This window comes from Phyllobates terribilis, unplaced genomic scaffold (assembly GCF_046119375.1).
Source record: "Phyllobates terribilis strain yellow unplaced genomic scaffold, ASM4611937v1 Scaffold_3__8_contigs__length_932513732, whole genome shotgun sequence".
Lineage (NCBI taxonomy): Eukaryota > Metazoa > Chordata > Amphibia > Anura > Dendrobatidae > Phyllobates > Phyllobates terribilis.
In genome coordinates, this window is record NW_027362763.1 from 204,073,204 (window position 1) to 204,095,599 (window position 22,396).

A 22,396-nucleotide genomic window follows, 5' to 3' on the forward strand; every position below is an offset into this window, starting at 1 on the left:
AATGAGGAACTAGGAATCGTTATTTTAGTTCCAAATACCTGACTAGTGGTTTAGTAGTGCATGTTTTATCATTATGCCCCTGCTGTAATAAAAATCAGCTCTCTAGAAACAATGCAGTATCTAACTACCCAAAGTTGTAGGCAGGGCTGTGGAGTCAGTGAGCCAAACCTCCGACTCCTCAGCCCTGCCTCACTACTGAGCATGTACATAAAGTGCAGAGCAGATTCATCTCCGCTAAAAGCTGAGATCTTAGATCAGGAATAGAACAGACATTTATAGGACATTTCATAACTTTCCCAAATTGTTATGAAAAAATTTACAGCACATCCTGCATTGTACTACTGTACCCAATTTATTATATATTTTAGGAGTCTGTCCATTTTATATTGACTCCACAGTCCTGGTTGCAGGGTTAAGAGAGAGAGAGGCAGCCTGAACATATAATGAGACTGGAGGTGTGTGTCAGACTACCACAGACTCCCTGTAGACACTGTAGAGAAGCTGTAGTCACAGATCACAGCACTGCTGCATAAAGCAGATCTATTGCAGAAAATCTGAGGGGTTGTTTCTGCAGCATGTCCTTGGATTTTTGCAAGCCCAGTTATGAAGCAGAAATTATTGTAAAATAAAAATAAAAATATTTGCAACTTACATTAATTTCTGAGTATATGACAGGGCATTTGCTTCAAAATTTAAATGATCCAACAGTATCTGCATTTGCCAACTTTAAGGTATAACTTCACCACCATGACCACAACCACATACCAAATCTTCTTTATGAGCAGGATTATGGGAGACAACATGCAACCTTCTATTAGTAGAACTTTATGGAATTTATTTAATAAACAATGCTTTCTTTAAAGTTCTGTAAGGAACAGCATAGAAAATATTTAGCATCATGAATACAAATCATAGCAATAAGAACAGCCATTATTTTATTTTTTTCTTATGGTGGTACTTTGTTTTTTCATCATGAACATTCTCCTTGTGGTCTTCATCCTCAGAGTCATCTTCACTATCAGAATTTGTCTCATCATCGTCCTCATCATTACTTAGCTCATCTTCAATATCCTCCTTGTCCTGTTCACTTTCCTGCTCCTCTCGTTCCAAAATTTTACGGAAAGTGTTGAATTCTTCAATTGAGGAACGTGCTATTTGGGATAGGAAGTCCTCCTCTGAGAGCTGAAGGATTTCCTTCAGCTTAGGGTTGGAAGGAGGACACTCTCTCTTCTTATTAGGTGGCTGGAATCTACCAAGACGTTCTAAGAACTGGTGACGAACTTTGATCTCATCTAATGATGTTTGGAAAACTTGAAAAGAAATTATCTCTCTGTGGTTTCCACCCATGCGAAAATATACGTACTATAGGTGGAAAAAATATATATATTTAGATTACTAAGTGAAGATGATAATATACTGCCCTATCATTAGTGCTAAGTTAGCAGAAAAGCCTTATATTTATTTAATCATTGTCTCAAATCCATTTTATATGTAACAATACTGCACAGACAGCAGGATTTAAGGGGCAAAATATAAGCAGTTCACCCCTTCCTGGGATCAGGAGATGAGCCCACTCCATACATGGCGAGTGGTGGCTGTATTGCCTCTAACAGCGATATGAGCTACCTCCCGATCGCTGCTGTTTAATCACTGTAAATGCCGCTCCCAATTTCTTAGAGGCATTTAAGCGAAGCAATCGTGTCATGTGACTGTTCCCGCTCAAAAATGCAAAACCCAAAAAAATTCTGGTCAGGATGGGATAACTAAGAGAGATAAGCAAGCAGGTACTATTGCACCCATTGATCTGTGTCACCAACTTGGGCCAAAAAAATGTAGTCTCTCTTAGCCTCAGGCCACTGGCTGAAAACAGAACATGTGGCTACATTAAAGGTATAGTTGCAGAGATGAGTCCGTCATGGGGACTTATGTTCTGCTCATAGCCAATAGGGTAAAATATTTGTGCTAAAAAGGGACACTGATCAGCGTTTTAACTTGTATCCACTTCCATGTTTCTCCCAAGAGTATTTTTTAATGGATGCTTTTAGCTCATCTTCAGCTATCACCAGGACATTGCCCTTTACAGTAAATGGGTAAAATCACAATACCATACTGCCAGGCTAAGAAGTAGCGCACTACACAGGGTTTGTTAACAATGAGACTATAAAAACATACATTGCAAAGATAAATATAATCTTAAAAATATGTTCTGAATAATAATAATAATTCATCAGATACGTTCACGCACCTGAAACACGTCTTCTATATGGCTGGGATCTTGGGTCAGGATTTCAGGAGCAGAGTGTAAGATATTCAGTACCTGCTGTGATGTAAAATGACATCGGCTCTTAAGACACTGTGTTGCAGCCGTTAGATGGGAGCGTGACACCGACAAAAGAGCCGGGCATCTTGAAAGAGTGTTCTGCATAGAACCTGTATGGAAAGACATCAGAAAATAGAAGAAAAATATTGGTTTAGAAAATACCAGTCAGATTCAGGATTTTATGATGTTTGGCCTTACATAAAAATAAATAAGTGGTGGGTCATGGCCTAGCGTGCATGCGGTGAGGATGTGTCTCCGGAGAGCTTCTGCTGCACTCATTCTGTAAGAGACATCATGAGGCGCAATTTCGGGGAGAAGAGACTCCTACACGGTGGCTGACTGTTCTTGGAGGCCGGAGTTGCTTTTCCCTGGCTGCAGTGATGAAAATGACCAGAAGAAGAAAGCTCTGGGATCAGGGAGGATGGAGCGGCGCCATCAGACATCCAAGATGGCACCTGCGTATCCTGTGGCCAGAGGCAGAGATGTAGGAGGAGATGCAGCGGCCAGACAGGAGCAATACGCTCACAGAGGATTTACCCACAACAACGAAGGTCAGTGACTAGCACAAAGGGGAACAACATAATGTCCCCAAAAGGACCTAGATTAACTGCGTTAATTCATGAGGAGAAAGATGTCCCTCATAACACAGCATCAAGTCCCAGGTGCACAATAATGTAGAGCTGATTTCCAAGCACACAGAGAACAACCCTGATATAAAATCCTTAGGGCATGGATATCAAACTCAAACACACAGAGGGCCAAAATGAAAAGCTTGGACAAAGTCGCAGGCCAACCAGTTTACAGAATAATGGGCCCCACAAAGCCCTCCATATAGTATTATGGGCCCCACATAGTGTTCCATACAGAATAATGGGCCCCACATAGGGGTGGTGGTTCTGCTGTCGTGGGCCAAATAAAATCACCCTGCGGGCCAGATTTGGCCCACGGGCCAGAGTTTGACATGTATACCTTAGGGTAAACCCCATCTTTATTGGATGCTTTGAACGCTGTTCCACACTGGGCACACTAACAGGTCAGGTAGGCTATATAAAGGAGACCGTTCTGACAGTTCGGCAGGATGCGCAAAAAATGTCGGAGCGCACAAACGCTGTGGAGAGGAGAGTCAACCAGCTGGAGGACGCCCTGTCCACAGAGACATTCAGAGTCACAAGCAAGCAGTTGTCATGACTAGGACAACACCTTCTCAATCTGAATGTTTGCCCACATTAAAATAAAAACACTTAATACTCAACTCCCCTGCTGGCTCCGTTCCAGTGGTGACAGCACTTGCATTGCTGGCGCTCACGTGAGTTTGTTATGACACCTAAGCCCTGTGCCCAATCAGCACTGGCAGTACTGTCTCCGCCTTCAGACAAATCAAACATCAAGAGGAAGTCAGAGAGTAGTTGCAGCCCCGGCTTTCAGTTGATGTTCAATTTGTCCAAAGGTGGGAACAGTGAAACAATTGATGACTGGGCGCAGGGCTCAGATGACCTAACCACCTCACGTGAGCCCCGGGAACACGAGTGCCGACACTGGAGGTGAGTATAAGTGTTTTTATTTTAATGAGCAAACATTCAGATTGAGAAGGGTTTGTCCTAGTAGTGGACAACCTCTTTAAAATTTATCTTACCTTCTCCCAGGCCAAGGCCCCTCAGTGCATCTACCCTGTCTCTCAGAGCCTTGTCTGTAGTCTTTAGAAGCTCTGGACTTTCTTCGAGCATTCTCAGTACTGTCTTGTGACTCAGTCCAATGAGACATAGTTCCTTGATGTTGGGTGTCTTGTGTGGAGGGCATCTCATACTCTGGATCTTTTGAGCTTGCTCCTCAGAGAAACCAAGGTCAAGAAGTGCCTGTCTAGTATCAGGAATATTGGACACACTCCTCAAAAACAGACTGGTCCGACCGAAAGCAAAAATGTGTCTGAGACACAGGGACACCTACGAAGGCCATAAGAGAAGAGTCAGATCATGTATAAAACACCTGAAATCCTGCAAATGGTACAATACTGGGAAACTTAGCAAAGCTACTATAGGTGACTATCTGCCCAGTGAAAGGCATATTACCGTATATTCCGGCGTATAAGACGACTTTTGAAGACTGAAAAATCTTCTGTCTAGTCTGGGGTCGTCTTATACGCCGGTAATGCTTTTGAACTTTCAGAAATTGACATGCGGGGATACTCTGGGGGTGTTAATAAGCTGCCGTGGCCGTATCCCTGCCATGTCGGAGTTAATATAAGGTGGAGGGAGTTAAAATACGGCGGCGGTAGGTCCAGACAGTCAGCGCTTCTGTGCTGAAACTGACACATCGCTGCGTATTCCCAGCTCCGGACACAGCGCAGGGCTTCTGTGCCGACAGCTTTCACTTGTCACAGAAGCGCTGCGCTGTGTCCGGAGCAGGGAAGTTCGCATCGCTTCTGTGACAATATATGAAAAGCCGGCAATTCAGCAGCGGCATAAGCCGGCACCCGACAATTTAGAATAGAAAGAATAGAGCTTCACACATAGATTAGATAGATAGAAACATGTCAGTCACATATATATGAAGTACAGTGACAGTATTGCTTACTGTACTTGTCATTTAGTGTAAAGGATTTATTAAAACAAATATTAGTGTTTTCATGCACCGTCTCTTTAAAAAAGCCGGCCGGCAATTCAGCATCTGTACCCGACAATTTATAACAGAAAGATAGAGCATCACACATAGATTAGATAGATAGAAACATGTCAGTCACATATATATGAAGTACAGTGATAGTGTTGGTTACTGTACTTGTCATCTAGTGTTAAAATAAAGGATTTATTTTAAAAAAAATTGGCGTGGGGTTCCCCTTAATTTTAGTCTCTAGCGGAGGTTAAGCAGACAGCTGGGGCAGATGTTTGAAGCCTGGGAAGGGGGTAATACCCACGGAGCTTCCCAGGCTACTAATATCAGCCCCCAGCTGAATACTTAGCCTTTACTAGCTATTAAAATGGGGGACCCCCCCAAAAAAATGACGTGGGGTCCCCCCTAATTTAATAGCTAGCAAAGGCTAGGCAGACAGCTGGGGGCTGATATTAATAGCCCAGGAAGGGAGCCATGAATATTGGCCCCCTCCCAGGCTAGAAACACCAGCCGTCAGCCGCCCCAGAAATGGCGCATCCATAGGATGCGCCAATTCTGGCACTTAGCCTCGCTCTTCCACGCTGCCCTGGTGCGGTGGCAGGGGGTAATAGGGCTGGGGTTGATGTCAGCTTATAATGCCAGCTGACATCAAGCCCAGGTTAGTAATGGAGAGGCGTCTATAAGACACCCCCATTACTAACCCCATAGTCAAAGTTAAAAAAAACACAAACACCCAGAATAAAGTCCTTTAATTGAAATAAAGACACAATCCTTTATTGTTCTAAATTAAACCATACTTACCATCACGCCCATTCCAGCTGAAGCCAACGATCTCCTGCAATAAAAGAAAAATAATAAAGCAACCTCATCCTTACCTCTCCATGGTTCCCACGACAGCTTCAGCTCTGCTACATCGAGATGACAGGCTGGACCGCAGCAGAACGCTGCCATCCAGCCTGTCATCCCGCAGACACTGAGAAGCGCAGGCATGCTTGCGCTCTGCAGTGTCTGGCTGTGACGGCATCCAGATGAGCCGACAATGAACTCAGCTCACCTCCTGGACGTCCGTCACTGACAGCGTGGGAAACTTCTACTGCGCATGCGGGGAGCAGGAGAATTTTCCCACGCTGTCAGTGACGTGCATGAGGTGAGCCGAGTTCATTGGACATGATCTCGGCTCATCTGGATGCCGTCACAGTCAGACACTGAGGAGCACAAGCATGCCTGCGCTTCTCAGTGTCTGCCGCATGGCAAGCTGAACGGCAGCGTTCTGCTGCGGTGCAGCCTGTCATGTGAATGTAGCAGAGCTGGACCGGTCCTGGGAACCATGGAGAGGTAAGGATGAGGTTGCTTTATTATTTTACTTTTATTGCAGGAGATCGTTGGCTTCAGCTGGAATGGGCGTGATGGTAAGTATGGTTTAATTTAGAACATTAAAAAATTGTGTCTTTATTTCAATTAAAGGACTTTATTCTGGGTGTTTGTGCTTTTTTTAATTACTTTACTAGAAATTCATGGCGGTCATGTCTAATATTGGCGTGACCCCATGAATTTCGGGCTTAGGGCCAGCTGATAATGCCAAGCTGGCCTTAACCCCTTTATTACCCAGTGAGCCACCGCACCAGGGCCCTGGATGAGTTGGGTACAGCGCCAGAAGATGGCGCTTCTATGAACGCGCCATTTTCCGGGGTGGCTGCGGACTGCAATTTGCAGCGGGGGGGGGCCAGAAAGCTTGGGCCTCCCTGCGCTGCAGATTCCAGTCCCCAGCTGCCTAGTTGTACCTGGCTGGACACAAAAATAGGGCGAAGCCCCACGTCTTTTTTTTTTTAATTATTTCATGAAATAATTAAAAAAAAAAGGGCTTCCCTATATTGTTGTGTCCGGCCAGGTACAAATAGGCAGCTGGTGGTTGGGGGCAGCCCGTTCCTGCCTGCTGTACCTGGCTGGACACAAAAATATGGCGAAGCCCACGTCAACATTTTGGGAAAAATTAATTACAAAATTAATAATAATTTAGGGACTGCATCTTTATTAACCCCTCAATTGTCATTTAGTGTTAAAATAAAGGATTTTTTAAAAAGAAAATTGGCGTGGGATCCACCATCATTATAGTCTCTAGCGGAGGTTAAGCAGACAGCTGGGGCAGATGTTTGAAGCCTGGGAAGGGGGTAATACCCACGGAGCTTCCCAGGCTACTAATATCAGCCCCCAGCTGAATACCTAGCCTTTACTAGCTATTAGAATGGGGGACCCCCCCAAAAAATGACGTGGGGTCCCCCCTATTTTAATATGTTTATGAGTGACAGTTTTCCTGCTATATACCTGCATGTCATAAGAATTTAAATTAAAAAAAGGACCATGTTAAATTCAAATCTGTTTTTTTAAAATTTTTACCGGTGTTTGGTATGCGTTGGAAAAGGGGTAGTCTTATACGGTGAATATATCCTAAACTCTATATTTTAACAGGAAAGTAGGGGGGTCGTCTTATACACCAGGTCGTCTTATACGCCGGAATATACGGTAATCTGTAAATGGACTAGAGGACATGTTGGAATTTAAGGCCGACCTATCTGATGCCAGTCTAAGAAAGGAGACAGTTGGTTTGTGCCTATGTTTTTCAAAGGCACACACCTCAAAATTTATCACATTTGGGATGATCTGAAAATGAAATCTATGACTGCTAGAATTGGTTAGGGGAATTATGCTTTATTCAGATTTGAAACTTAATTTGTATTAAAATTCAGAGACCATGCCACTTTTAATATAATGTGCTAATTTTGTCAGCTACAACATAAAAACCTAAATTTTGATTGTGACGTTTGATACAGTTTACACACGAAGCTGGAACAAACTGTTGATTAAATGTTGGCCCATATAACACATAGTGGAGCCAAACCTGCAAGAGCCGCCCTTACAAAACAGCTCTAAACCAGGGGTGCACAACATGTGGCCCCCAGGCATCTCTGACTACTCTGTGCTTAGTAATTCTCAAACTATGAGGATAGCTGTGCTCATTGTATGGTCATCCTGACTCCTTTTTTCTGGACTGCTAAATAGGGGAGCAGAGGACCCTCTTTGTCTAGAATTAAGATGGTTCCTGAAATAGAACCCTAATTTTTAGATTATGGCATATATATTACTGTTGACATTTCCCTCGGATCAGAATAACCATTCAAATTTTATGCTGCCTTTGGGAGTAGTACGATCACAAAATTTGATTACCACTATATAGGGTCGTCCCATAAAAAAAAAATACTGGGAACACCCCCTGCACCACAATCTAAGGAAGCACAGTAAAATGTAAATTGGTTATTGCCCTCTCACACAGCGTTTTCCCCCACGTTCAGTGGCCTCATCGGGGTTTATGTCCGAACCACCCACAAAACAGGATTCGGGTGTATGCGCAGACGGGAGCATTTACTATAGGGGTGCAGATGGAGTCACTGTGAGCTCTGTCATGCATAGTTTTCGGACATATAAGCCTATTGGTGGTGGAGAGCAAGCTAGCTAACGGTCCAGTTGATGCATACCACTGAATCCCGTTTTGTGGGGGCGTTTGGACGTAAGCCTCAATGGGGCAACTGAATGCAGGAGAAAACGCTGTGTGAACATAGTAACATATGTTGAATAAAGACCTAGGTCCATAAAGTTCAACCTTCCTTCCCCAATTGTACTCCCTACACTAACACTACACTAACTTTCTAACTAACTGGGACTAGGGCCTCACCAATGTATTATTATCATCATTTTTATTATTGCTGCTCTTTTATAATTAAAAATGAACCCGTTTATAACTTTTTAATTCGTTTTATATTTTGCATTACTCTTGTGATTCTAATAAAGGTATTACTAAAATCCCTATACTTAAATCTGTTGATCCAGAAAAAGGCAAAAACCCCAGGACACATTCAGCCAATTTGCGTCACGGGGGAAAATTTCTTCTTGACCACAAGAAAAGGCGATCAGCCCTAGAACTCTGGATCAAATCTAATTATAATACTAGTTATGTAATTACTATTACCGTACTAAATGTACTACTATAGGTGTAACATTTTGTCTAATTTAACTGTAACCCATAATGTCATGTGTATTGAGGAAATCATCCAGCTCTTCTTTGAAAGCTATGCCTTTATACAATAGTTTACTTATCTGCCATGTCATCATGCATACTATAGGGCACACACAAGTAAGGGTCCAAGTATTAGTGCCCTAGTAACGTCCAGTATGAACTAATTATAGAGGGTTGACTTTGCCAGCTTTCAAGAAAACATGAAGTGACTTTACAAGGTAAAAAGGGAAAAAAAAAAAAAGTTTCCCCTTCATCATTTTCCAGCAATCCGCAAAATTCCAATGAGACGACTGCAGTCTATTATGGCTCCTTATAAGTGCGGCCACTATGGGAATCCATCTTATAATAAAGTATATGTGTCGAGTGCAAGTTATTGTGGATCATTAGAGGAGCTGACGCCAGATACAATCCTATTATATATGTGTGTCTGCTGTACAGAGCACGGAGCGAGAAGTCTGTCGGTCTGGAGAAATACCAATACAATTACTACATGACAACGGTTCACCAGCCGGGATGGCAGCCATGTACCCATATGCTTGGCATGTTTAGATGAATTATCAGTATTTGCATTTGGAGTCTTGTCCAGAACCTTTTTGTAAAATCTATTTTTGTTTTGTTCTTTTTGCTACAAACATAATGGTTTCTTGGACACAGCAAAGCAAGCAGAGGGTGAGCTTATAGCTGCGATTCACAGCCGGCTGATAACGAGCCTCAGAATACTGGCATTAGGGCAGCTCACAAAAATGGTCCAACAGTGAACATAAAGGGTCCACTTAAAGGGGCATAGTCTGTACATGTGGTGCTCCATAAAGTGCTTCGGAAAAGTTGTAAACAATTCTGTTCTTCTGCGTTTATTCACTTTCAGTTGCTATTTTAGCTCCTGTGTGGCAGCTATGAGAAGTGTTTCTCATTTCTGGCTCATATAAACCAGTCTGAGCAGAGAACTCCCATCAAGATGTCCATATGCCTAAGGCCATAGACCGTTTTTTTCTCTCATGCGTCATTCCTATTGCCTCCATTTTTTTCTTACCCGTTTTTAAAATTGAAGCAGGTAGACTGAATTTTTATTTATCCATTGACCTTTAAAAGGGAACCTGTCATGTCCTAGCTACTATCGGCACTTCACTGCCCCCATAGCATTTTTAGTGATGCAATGAGCATCACTAACAAGCTTTTTTCATTAAAATTGTTGGTATCATAATGATTTTATAACCTTTGATATACTTTGTCCTACCTGCTCATTTTCAGTCATAGGGGTGTGATTCTCACATTCAGTCGAGGTCAGGCGCAGCATACAATCAGTTCACTCTCCCCAGTCCCTCAAGCTCGCTGCCTTGGGGTAACTCTGGACTCTGATCTCTCCTTCAAACCACATATCCAAGCCCTTTACAATACTGTCAATCTTCAGAAGCGCACAACCCTCACAAAGCAGAAAGTCAAGAGGCAGAGGAGCAGTGAAGACAAGACAAAGTCCTTTAAAAGATACAGCAAGTTTCACAAGAAATATACAACTTTCAAATTGTAAGTATTATTGTATTTAGTTTTTAGTGTTTGTGTTTTGATAGGTTTTGGAAAATGGAAAATGTAATGCAGTTTTTTCAATAAAAATGATGAGTTCAAAAAAAGATACAGCAAGTACAGCCTGCAGAAGTAATTTTGAATGACAGGGTTATTCCCACCATTGGTGATAATGTGCTGAACAGCGGGGGTCCTACTCTGGAGCGCTCGGCTTTCTCCATCAGTCTCAGACAATGAATGGAGGGATGCAACGCATTTGTGGCCACCACCTAATTCCAATGGGACATTTCATAGCCTTGGAATATCGCCTATTCGCCCCATTGATAGGTGATAACTTTCATTGTTGGAAATAACCTTTTCACGAGTTTTAAAGGAAATGTAGAATTTTTTTTTTTTTTATAAATTATGGTCAAAGAAAATAACTGAGAAAAGCAATGTAAAATCTCATAACCCTTCAGAACAAGGTTGCTCCAAGGGCTCGTCAAGTCAACCAACTCGGGTGCACCATGGTATGGACCGCTGGTTTGTGAAGAAGGAGCTAGCTTAGTAAAGTAAGGACTAACATCTTCACATCTACAGGTGCATCTCACTAAATTAGAATATCATGAAAAAGTTAATTTATTTCAGTTCTTCAATACAAAAAGTGAAACTCATTATATAGAGTCATTACAAACAGAGTGATTTATTTCAAGTGTTTATTTCTGTTAATGTTGATGATTATGGCTTACAGCCAATGAAAACACAAAAGTCATTATCTCAGTGAATTAGAATATTTTATAACAACAGCTTGAAAAATGTTTTTAAAATCCGAAATGTATGTTCAGTAAATGCACTCAATACTTGGTCGGGGCTCCTTTTGCATCAATTACTGCATCAATGCGGCAATGTGGCATGGAGGCGATCAGCCTGTGGCACTGCTGAGGTGTTATGGAAGCCCAGGTTGCTTTGATAGCAGCCTTCAGCTCGTCTGCATTGTTGGGTCTGGTGTCTCTCATCTTCCTCTTGACAATATCCCATAGATTCTCCATGGGGTAAGGTCAGGCGAGTTTGCTGGCCAATCAAGCACAGTGATACTGTTGTTTGTAAACCAGTTATTGGTACTTTTGGCAGTGTGGACAGGTGCCAAGTCCTGCTGGAGAATAAAATTTCCATCTGCAAAAAGCTTGTCGGCAGAGGGAAGCATGAAGTGCTCTAAAATTTCCTATTAGACGGCTGCGCTGACTTTTGTCTTGATAAAACACAATAGACCTACTCCAGCAGATGACATGGCTCCCCAAACCATCACTGATTGTGGAAACTTCACACTAGACTTCAAGCAGCTTGGATTGTGGCCTCTCCACTCTTCCTCCAGACTCTGGGACCTTGATTTCCAAATGAAAATTGGAACTCTGGGACCTTGTGGAGTGTGTCAATGACTGCCTTCTGGACATCTGTCAAGTCAGCAGTCTTCCTCATGATTGTGGAGCCTACTGAAACAGACTAAGCGACCTTTTTAAACGCTTAGCAAGCCTTTGCAGGTGTATTTTGTTAATTATTTTAATTTACTGAGATAATGACTTTTGTGTTTTCATTGGCTGTAAGCCATAATTATCAACATTAACAGAAATAAAACACTTGAAATAGATCAGTTTGTAATGACTCGATATAATATACTGTATGAGTTTCACTTTCTGTATTGAAGAACTGAAATAAATTAACTTTTTGATGATACTCTAATTTAGTGAGATGCATCTGTAGCTCTTGCAAATCAGAAGTGTTAAGTCCTACAAACACAGTCAAATTCATACCTATTACATGAATGTAATTTGCCAAAATTGTAGGGTAGCAGCATGCTTAAAAAGGTATGTCCACAGCGGATGGAAATTTTGTGGATATTCCCTGAAGATGTGTCCAGAAAATCTGCAGTGGATTACAGTACCAGCCAGGACTATAAATCACACATGGCATATAAATGCTCCTTTACTGGGACAATAACACTTTGTTTTGTAATAATATGGCACAAACATTCAGGTTCTAGAAAAAAAAACACATTTATTTACATCAATAGTTACACAATAGTAACAGATAACAATACAAAATGTGACAACTGCTTCAACAATACATAAGAGATGACCACAGGTTACAGGAGGAGAGCACGTATGATGTAGGTGATGGAGTGGAGATCTGTGCGGAATTCTTATCAGTTTAAACTGGAACACAAGAAAAGAACAACATCGTTACACAAAGTACAACAGTCGCTCCACAACTAGAACATCTGTTCTCAATGCGATTTTTTTCTACAATCTTTTCCAAAAGCACATTGTGTTCACACTGCAGGAACTGTACAGCTACAGGAAACTTTATACGATGGATTCACTCTACAATATACTGAACATTTTTTTTTTAAAAAGCCAACAAACACAAAGCTATTACATTTTGTGCGGCATTTTAGGCCAGTTTTGTTTATTTATTCATTTTATTTTTACTTCTGGTATTTTTCATTCCCTAGGGCAATACATTTCTCAAGAATACAATACCAATCAGTACCATGACAGGTGAAGGTCGGCCAAAGAGGCCTCAGAGGGTGATCCTGTGTGGTGGACCATCTATAGGTCATGACAACACCCCCTTCAAAAGTGACACAATCGGGCAGCAACATCATTTATACATCGCCCTTTGTTGTATACTGCAGGGACCGATGCCACAATACGTAATGCCGCCATTCAGAGAGGAAGGCCAGGTCTTGATTTTTTTAGCTCCAAAACCACAGTGTAATATGGGTTTCCTGGGGATTTATTTTGGGTGTTCCCCACTTTGCTACATTGAAAGGGGTGAAATCAGAAAATGGTATGCTGCATTTTCTAAAAGCTGCATCGCATGTAATCTTTTCATTCAGAAAACTTCTGCAGCGTGAGTATGGAATTTGTTACAATCTCAACCACTTGCCTGCTACTAAAATCCACAGGGTGTTTTCTATGTTGCGTATTGGCCCACCAATAAAATATTACATCAACTGTAAGGATTGCAAATAAAAAAAATATTTTTTTTTGCAATTTACATAATGTAAAAAAAACAATGATCCAATGAAGAGTTCTGACATTTTCTTACATAGAATGGCGCCATCTGGTGTTCAAAGTGTAGATCAATGTACATGTCAAATGAGCCGAGTGCTGGTGGACACACAAGCTTGGTCCCTCTCCCCACAGGAATCCTCTGTTCACTGCTATTTCTACTGGGTGTTCTGCAGTGAACAGAGGAGCAAAATGCATAGACCTGGCTGTGGGGAGAGTGACCGAGCATGTGTGTCCCCAGCATTAGTTAATTAGCTTTACATAGGGACAGCACTGATTATCCACAGTAAAGGCTTCAGTGGAGGTAACATGGCCCACTATAGGTTACCGCAGGTGTAGCCTTACCTGAGAAGTATTCTGCCACCACTGCATCCCTCTGCACAGTGCCCTCCATTGTGTCATCCTCCATCGATTCATCTTTGATTGGAGTTCTGAGATCCAGCGCGAGGTCAACATCAATATTTTTTATCACCGCAATGTTGTGTATTATAGAGCAGACAAGAATAATTTTACTGACTTTCTCGGGGTTATAGAGGAGAACCCCATTGGGATTGTCCAAACAGCGGAAGCGGCTTTTCAGCACATCAATAGTTCGCTCCACCGCAGAATACGTCGCATTATGAGATAAGTTGTATCGCACTTCACACTCAGTAGCCGGGTTCTCAAAAGGTGTGAGAAGCCATGGTTTAACGCCATATCCTGCATCCCCTGAAAGACAGGCGATATCATGGTATCATACCAAACTCTTCTCGACAGCACACAAAACTTTTCGTTTTTTTCTAAATTAAAAATGTAAATTTGCAAGAGACATGCATAATAACCCACGTTCACATATAAAAGATTGATTGCTCTACAATCCATGAACTACAGTGCTACATAAGTGAATGACGTTTTTAAAACCTATTCAGACAAGGAAAAAAAAAAAAAAAGTTTCCCAGCTTTTAGGTTAGTGCACACGCAACAGACTTACTTTGTACAGCTGCAGATTTTGTGTTGCAGACTTGCACAGAATGATCCTATTTTGATTTGGGAAATTATGGTAAGATCTGCAAAAGTATGTTGCAGATTTCTTTTCGGATTTGCCATTTCCGCCAATAATCCATGTCACATCGAGGAATCTCACATGCGAGAAGGGAGAATTTAGCGAGTGGTTGTTGAGTGAAAGTTTTGACAAAGAACACAGGACTGTGTTTCGAAACATGTTGCTTATTCCATCATGTGAGACTCCCTGATGTGACATGAAATTTTTTTAACTGCGTGGATTGATTTTCTCAATAAATTTTGATCCTTTTGGAAGCTGCTTTTTCCCTTTCTTGCATTTTTTAAGTGTATGAGCCCATACAATCTGTATCAGCTACAGAGCTTTTCTTACACTGGAGCTCCATAATACTCACCCAACAACCACCCGCTAAATTCTCCCTTCTCAAATCTTTCGGGAATCCCAGATTGCTTCAGGACTGAAGAGTCATGTGTTGATCCAGGACACTGTGAAACCACATCCAAGATCCTCATGTCCGAGTCACATATGATCTGCACGTTGATGGAGTGATAGTGCTTCTTGTTCCGATACATCTGTTCCATCTCGGAGGGTGGAGATATGGCTATATGTGTGCAACCCACCGCACCCAAGACATCTGGGAATCCGTCGATGCTCTGAAAGCCTTGCTTTATGAGATGTAAGCCGCTAGAGTCACTGGGGAACTTGATGAACTGGTCGGCGAGTTTTAGAATAGCGGATATGACCTCGGACAGAGCGCGGCTGAAGGTGCTCTGGGTTATGCCACCAGCTTCAGCCACAGTGCTCTGTAATGACCCACTGGTGAAATAATGAAGGGCGCAGAGTAACTTTACAATCCCGGGAACGGCATTACTTCTCTTTGTAGTGGAGATTAAGTCCTTCTTAATGAGTTCATACAGAGACATTATAGCATCGGAATTAAGGCGGTAACGTTCTTTAATGTCATGCTCATCAATCTCAGATAGATCAATTCTCACAGGGAATATTCTCCTCCGTCGTCGCCGTCTTAAGAACTGCCTTCTATTAATATTGCTTCCTCTGTACTGACGTGGCGGGGGCTCATAGCGAACTTCTTCATTTAATTCATGCCTGGCTCTCAATCTTCTCAGGATCAGATATGGCACTGTCAGAAACATGATGAACCAAGAAGTGGATACTGCGGAGCTGGGGAAGACAAATACAATATGATGAACCCAAGCAGAAATACAACAAAAGGTATATAGTGCAGGAGTTCTCCAGTATTCAGCTCACGGATACATCCTACCTTCCTGGCAGTACAGAGGATACACATTGGTCCATGGCTGCATAGAACATATCCACCATGAAACGCTGAAGTACCGGACAAGTCTCTATGTTTTCATTGCACTATGATACATGCACCATTTAATATACGTGTAAAATTACTTACTATTTATGTAAGTGATGAGATTCTTAATGGTCGCAAAGAGCGAACATCGAAGTAGAGTGTCTGGATTGAAGACAGTGGGTCCACGCGGAGTCCTTCATCCACAAGTGCTGCCGTCCTAAGGAAAGAGAGACACTTCCGGGAGTAACACCCTGGTGTGTATCCATATGGAATAAAGACGCAATGACACAACTGCAATTCTTTTATTTTCTTACTAATGTAATACGGTCAAAATGAGTATTCAAAGTATGTACACCCATAAAGGTCAAAAATATTCTAATTCAGTTGGTTATACACGGTAAGGAGTCCAAGCTGGGATACAAATACATATCCAGATTTTATCAGTTATACAGGAGACGGTGTATAAAACACACATGACTTCTGATACACCAAACTAATCACAATGTCCCTTGGTTTGCATAATCTACCCTCGTTAAAGTGTCGCCCGGTCCATTTATAGCCACAAAGGGAACAAGTGACAGGAGACATTAGTCCTACTGCGGACACACTAGATTCCTTGGCGCCTGCACATGTCCTGGATGGACACACATTTGGAAATAGTATGTATACCTTATGATGGGGCTACAAGACGACATATGTTGCACGACAGAAAGTCTGTAACAAGTCATGAAGACCAAAAACATCTGTGCAAGTGATCTGTAACTTGCTGTTGTGCGAAAAATTTAGAGCTGTGATTTTGCAGTAGAAAAAAAATGGCCAATTCAGTCACAGCTGCCTTGCATGGAAGTCTATGAGCAGTGAGCCGCGAAACCAGTAACAGAAAATCCAACACATTTGGAAGCAATTGCAACTCAGTCTTACAGTCGTAGGTCGCAGGTCGCAGTGCGATTTGACTCTTTCATGACGCATGTCACCAAGTAATCTTAGCACAAAAGTCACCCACCAACACAACAGGCTCATTTACATATGGGCATCAATGCCATTTTCTACCAAAACATAACTTTTGCAATTGTCTAAACGGTCTCTGAAGTGCCAATTTGGACCAAAAGAACCCAGCCTCTTAACTTGATTGTAAGGCAATGTTCACACATGGCTTCTATTTCTTTTGCAGTGTTTTATTTTTTTTTTCTGTGACAAATACGCTGCTTTTTCCAGTACTAGCAAAATGAATGAGATTTCAAAGATATCATGTACATTGAAGTTTTCCTCTACCTGGGGCAAAGAGTCAATTTGTCATCCTACCCTGTACCCTATGGGTTCAGTCACCCATTTTTTTGATGTTTTAATACTTTTGCACAAGAAAAAAAAAAACACTTTTTTTTTTTTTTTTTTCTTTCAGTCAACATATTTTGAGATCTAGAACGTTTCATTTTTTCCTTTACAGGGCTCCATAATGGCTTATTTTTTCGGGAATGTCCTGTAGTTCTTACTGTTACCATTTTGGGGTACATGCAGCTCACTTCTTAATTTCATTTTATATGAGGGCTGAACAAAAAAAAAAAAGTATCCTAAAAGAGTTTCTTTTTTATGACATTCACCTTGCAACATAAATAATTGAATCATTTTATACTATGTGTCATTATGGATACGGTGATACAAAATATGCTGGTTTTTATTTTAGGTTGTTACTTTATTTTTACAATATTTATTAGTCATGCATGGTTAAACATGCAATCCTTAGATAATATATCGAATTACTAATGTAAAAAAAACCCCGAAATGTCAGTGTTAGGGCTCATGCCAATGTCCGTGGACCTTGGTCCTATTAAAGACCACCTATGCAAGGACTGGCTGCGGGTCTCCCGACTGGAGCATGACAGTTTCCTATATTTCTAGGAGGCTGTCACGCTCGGGTCGGGAGACCCACGACCAGTCTGTGCACAGGCAGTCTGCGATCTGACCAAGATCCACGGACGTCTCCATGAGCCCTTATACGAATACTACTATTTGATCTTACTTATTTCAGGATCTAATAGGCTTCCACACTTAGCAACAGGGAGGTCTTAGTTACATAGCAGCCCATTGAGACGCTACAGGGGCCGACCGGATGACAGAGAAGTCATTCTCCCAAAGTCAGACTCCTTACTGGCATCTAAGGAAACAGCTGGCTCCCGATGAGAATGGCCGTGCACCATTGTGCAAAACAAACGTAAAGTACAGATTTATAGTGTTGCTAGAAAAGATGACATTTTTCAATTCCGTCCCCAATAAAGACATGGCAAGTGACACAACAATGGCAGTGCAAGTCTGAGGTGAAGGCCAAAGGGAGTGGACTTTATTTTACATGAGAACAGGTGTTTACGCACAAAACCACGTTGCTGACTGTAATGGTCAAGCAGTTTTGACGGGATGAAACACCTGTTCCCCTGAAAATGGAAGTCAATCATTATTTTGAAAACCATAGCTGGTGTCGGCTGCTCTGTTTTTCGGATGCAGCAAGCCCATACCTCGCCACCCTTACAACTTTATTCACACAGCAGTGGTTATTGTATGTGCGTTGCCATCATGTCCTGCATAAAATAAACAGAGACTTTTACTCTGATCTGTTGATCCGAACTCTCCCGTGTAAGTTGTATGGTCAGCACAAAAGAAACGAGCAGCACAGACGAGACATACGGAAGGTAAAGTACAGACATGCAGATGAAATTGGCTGATTTTTTACTGACCTGAAGAAAAGTCAATGGTGTGTTGCTTTATAAACAGGGCATTAACATGGGACTGTCTTGACTGCATGTAAATCTGTGGGGGCGGCTGGTAATAGACTACAGTTATTGCTGGTGTTATGGTACTGGAAAGCACTGATAATGGGGGAGGGGGTACAGTGACTGCTGGTGTTCGGTATTAGGGGGCACTATGACTGCTGGTGTTAGGTATTGGGGGGCACTATGACTGCCAGGGCTGTATAAAATGGACCAACTCCGACTCCTAAAATATATAATAAATTGGGTACAGTAGTTCAATGCACTTTGTGGGGAATATTTTTTGATAAGAATTTGGGAAAGTTATGAAATGTCCTATAAATGTCTGTCCTATTCCTAATCTAAGGGTCTAGACTTTTAGCTGAGATGAATCTGTGCTACAGTAAATTTATCACTTAAACATGAGCCGTGTATGAGGGAGTCGGAGTCGTGGAGTCATGGAAATTGAGAAGTCGGAGGTTTGGCTTACCAACTCCACAGCCCTGATGACTGCTTGTGTTAGGTATTGGGGGGCACTATGACTGCTGGTGGTAGATATTGGGGGCACTATGACTGCTGGTGGTAGATATTGGGGCACTATGACTGCTTGTGTTAGGTATTGGGGGCACTATGACTGCTTGTGTTAGGTATTGGGGGCACTATGACTGCTGGTGGTAGGTATTGGGGGGGCACTATGACTTCTGGTGTTATGGCATTGGGGGCACTGTGGTAGCTGAAGACTTTCCCCTTTATAAAGCTGGAGGTGAGACTATGTATAACCAGCAAACTGCGCATCACTAATGACACAATAGTCTGACCTTTACACAGGAGAGCGGCCATGTGGTTTCTCCTCGATATACAGTGAATAGATTAGTCTGCCCAGTGAGGAACTACAAATCCCAGCACCTGCCTACCACTCACCATTATCAAAGCGCTGCTGCCGTCCTCAGCGTCTTTATATTCCACACAGAGCACAGAGAACACGACAGGACCTGTGATGACGTCAGACCATGTGGTCAGTCACGTGTCTGGGAGGAGTCAGCCTTCGGGTTGTGCTGTATTGAGGGACGTACTAAAAAGAAGGAAGAAAAGGAACAAATAAAAAGAATGAAAATAATAACTTGTTCCAAAACCAGGAAGAGGTGAAATAGGTTCTTGTGCATCTTAAACATGGAATATACAAAGATAATAGGGGAATGAACACATATCCCATATAAACAGGTGTATAGTATATCCCCTGTGCTTGTGAGGTGGGGAAGGAACATGGAATATATGTAGATAATAGTGGACTGAACACATCCCATGTTTATTCCCCCACCTACCAAGCACAGGGAATATAATATACACCTGTTTATATAGAGTATGTTCATCCCCCTATTATCTACATATATTCCATGTTCCTTCCCCACCTCACAAGCACAGAAAATATAATATACACCGGTTTATATGGAATATGTGTTTATTCCTCTATTATCTTTGTATATTCCAAGTCTAAGGTGCCCAAGAACCTATTATACCGCTTCCTAGTTTTGGACCAATACGTTATTATGTTCATTCTTTGTATTCATTGCTTTTCTTCATTCTTTTTAGAACGTCCCTTGTGTCATTGCTAGAAAACTGTTCCACCTCTGAACATGTGAGGGGTTTCTTTTAGGTTATACAGATCCAAGCACCGGCCATATAAAGACTTGCTGTCGGAAACTTGAGCCATTGACTCCCATTGTAATAAAGAATGACATACGTTGCATAACTGAGGCAAATAGAAGCAGTGAGGGCCCCATTAGTTTTTATGATGTCCATCTGGATTCCATCATGTGTCTGGTTTTAGTTATAAGAAGTTCTGCATGAAGCACAATCTCCCATTTTAAATACTGGCACATAACGGATTTGACTCGCCCCCTGGGCCGTGGGGCACTCGGAACCGGGCAATAGGGAGACGATGGGGGTAGTAGTGGCGACCCAGTCCCGTGGCTCAGGGTGGTCAGACCAGTGGCAGTCTTTTAGATGTTTTAAGTGATGTCCAACTACGCCACCCGTGGATTGCGGTTATTAGGAACCGCCGCTGCAAGACAGTCCCCTGAGGTTGATGGTGTGTGCAGCTGAGATTATATAACTCCCCACGGGAAGAGTGTAACCCCAGGGCAGTGCGGTGGATGGTGGGGGTGATGGTGCAGAGAGTCCCCGTGCCAATAGTGCTGGAGGAGCGAAAGAGTACACAGACAACGTACTGCAGTCCAATGTCTTTTACTCACAGTTCAGGTGCTCCGGGTCACTTCTGCGCAAGCAGTGACCACCCAAGCCGTGCAGTGTCCACCAGGTGAGGGGCTCGGTCAACCCCCAGGCAGTCCAGGAGCATGGCACAGGACCCCCTTCAATCCTTTCTATGGCCTGTCTCACCAGTGACCCACTTTTGTCCAGCTGCCGCGGATCTGCGCGGGTAAATGTGGGCCCCGTCCCCCGCTGTCCTATATGGTGCCTTCCTAGCAGGTTTGATGAGGTGTCGCACCAATAAATGATCACGACCTCCGGTCTTTGGCTGAGGGTAGTTTCTCCTCCACCAACTTGGGATCCGGTACCCTTAATCTGCCTGACCCTTCACCCTGTATTCTCGTGGGTTCTTAGGGTCCCTTCTACCTTCTTGTTCCTGAGCCCTTCTGTTTCTTCCTCTCTTTCTTTGCTGTTCCTTTCTGTTTCTGTTCCTTTCTGTTCTTGTTCCTTTCTGTTCCTGGCCCTCTCCCCAGTCCTGCCTCATGGAGCTGGGCCCAGACTGAGCCACAGCTCCCTGTCAGCACTCTCTGGCCGAACTCCTTCTCTCTCTTCTCCTCCTGCTTGAACTGACTGACCCAGAACTAAGATGGTGCCCACCTTTTATACCTCCCTCTAGAAACATGAGCCCAGGTGACCAGCAACTAATGGGCTCCTATCTACGCTCAGGAACCAACCCCTATCTGCCCTACATCACTGGGTATTCTTCCCCCCTCCCCACTCCAGCCAGGGACATGGTCTGTCGTGCCTGCATTTCTGTCTAATGGGAGCACCGTTGAACTGTCCCTCGGAAATGGGGTGAGTGTGCTGTATGCAGCTAACTGAGCCCTGGTCCATACTCCATCCTTACCCGGGAGTGGAATATCACACCTCTGGCAGAGGTGCAATACCCCTGTAGCGGCCGAACCCTCGGGGCGCTACATTCCCCCCTGGTAAGCCACAGCACGTCCTCGGGCTGGAAAAGAGCAAAAACAATTAAGTGCAGGACATGCAAAACTTTTCAAAACTTTTCACATTTGAAAACAGATGGCATAGTTCAATTCCCTTTATGGGAAACACTTTTCTTTTGTCAAAACATTATAACACACTTTCATACTACCGGAACTCTTTTGTATAAAACAGCATATAAAACATTTGCATTATTACCTAGCAGCATATAAAACTTTTCATATAAAACATTTTTAAGTAAGACATATTCTTGTGTACTGGCCGCGGTGCAACTTGCGACCAGGTGTTCTTTCTTCTTAAAGGTGCAACAGTCCATCAAATATGTCTTGAGGTAGACGTTGCAGTCTTTTTATAAAACCAGTAGGGGGCGCTTTAAGAAGCGCAACTATATACAGGGAATTGGCCGCTCCCAGTCCTCGGCCAGGTAGGGAAGGGGATGGCTGTTCTCAGTCCCCAGCCAGTTTAGGATAAAGGGATGGCTGCTCTCAGTCCTCAGCCAGGTAACTTAGGAAAGGGGCAACTTCTTACAGTTTCACATCAGTCCCAACGCGGACCAC

General features: G+C 42.8%; 1 protein-coding gene across 2 annotated transcripts; it reads right to left on the bottom strand.

Moving 5' to 3' along the window:
* Positions 1 to 869: 869 nt before the first annotated feature.
* MTERF4 (mitochondrial transcription termination factor 4) lies at positions 870 to 19,673 on the bottom strand. 2 transcript variants are annotated; one of them, XM_073674540.1, is made up of 5 exons: positions 19,548 to 19,673; positions 15,991 to 16,105; positions 14,959 to 15,746; positions 13,910 to 14,272; positions 12,526 to 12,703 (listed from the first exon to the last, which is right to left on the bottom strand). In XM_073674540.1, the coding sequence occupies exons 3-5, from the start codon at positions 15,716 to 15,718 to the stop codon at positions 12,699 to 12,701; spliced, it is 1,128 nt and encodes a 375-aa protein (XP_073530641.1). In that variant the 5' UTR covers positions 15,719 to 15,746; positions 15,991 to 16,105; positions 19,548 to 19,673; the 3' UTR covers positions 12,526 to 12,698. The 2 variants fall into 2 exon arrangements, with proteins under 2 accessions (XP_073530642.1, XP_073530641.1); XM_073674541.1 differs by lacking the exons at positions 12,526 to 12,703; positions 13,910 to 14,272; positions 14,959 to 15,746; positions 15,991 to 16,105 and adding exons at positions 870 to 1,362; positions 2,246 to 2,430; positions 3,954 to 4,260 and having other exon boundaries at positions 19,548 to 19,662.
* Positions 19,674 to 22,396: the final 2,723 nt, after the last annotated feature.

What these genes read in the sequence shown, in the direction of transcription:
- MTERF4 (XM_073674540.1), bottom strand. Translation starts at nt 15,718, where the DNA reads ATGTTTCTGACAGTGCCATATCTGATCCTGAGAAGATTGAGAGCCAGG. An exon ending in ATTTAGCGGGTGGTTGTTGG is followed by an intron (nt 14,273 to 14,958) that starts GTGAGTATTATG and finishes CCTGTCTTTCAG; the next exon opens with GGGATGCAGGATATGGCGTT.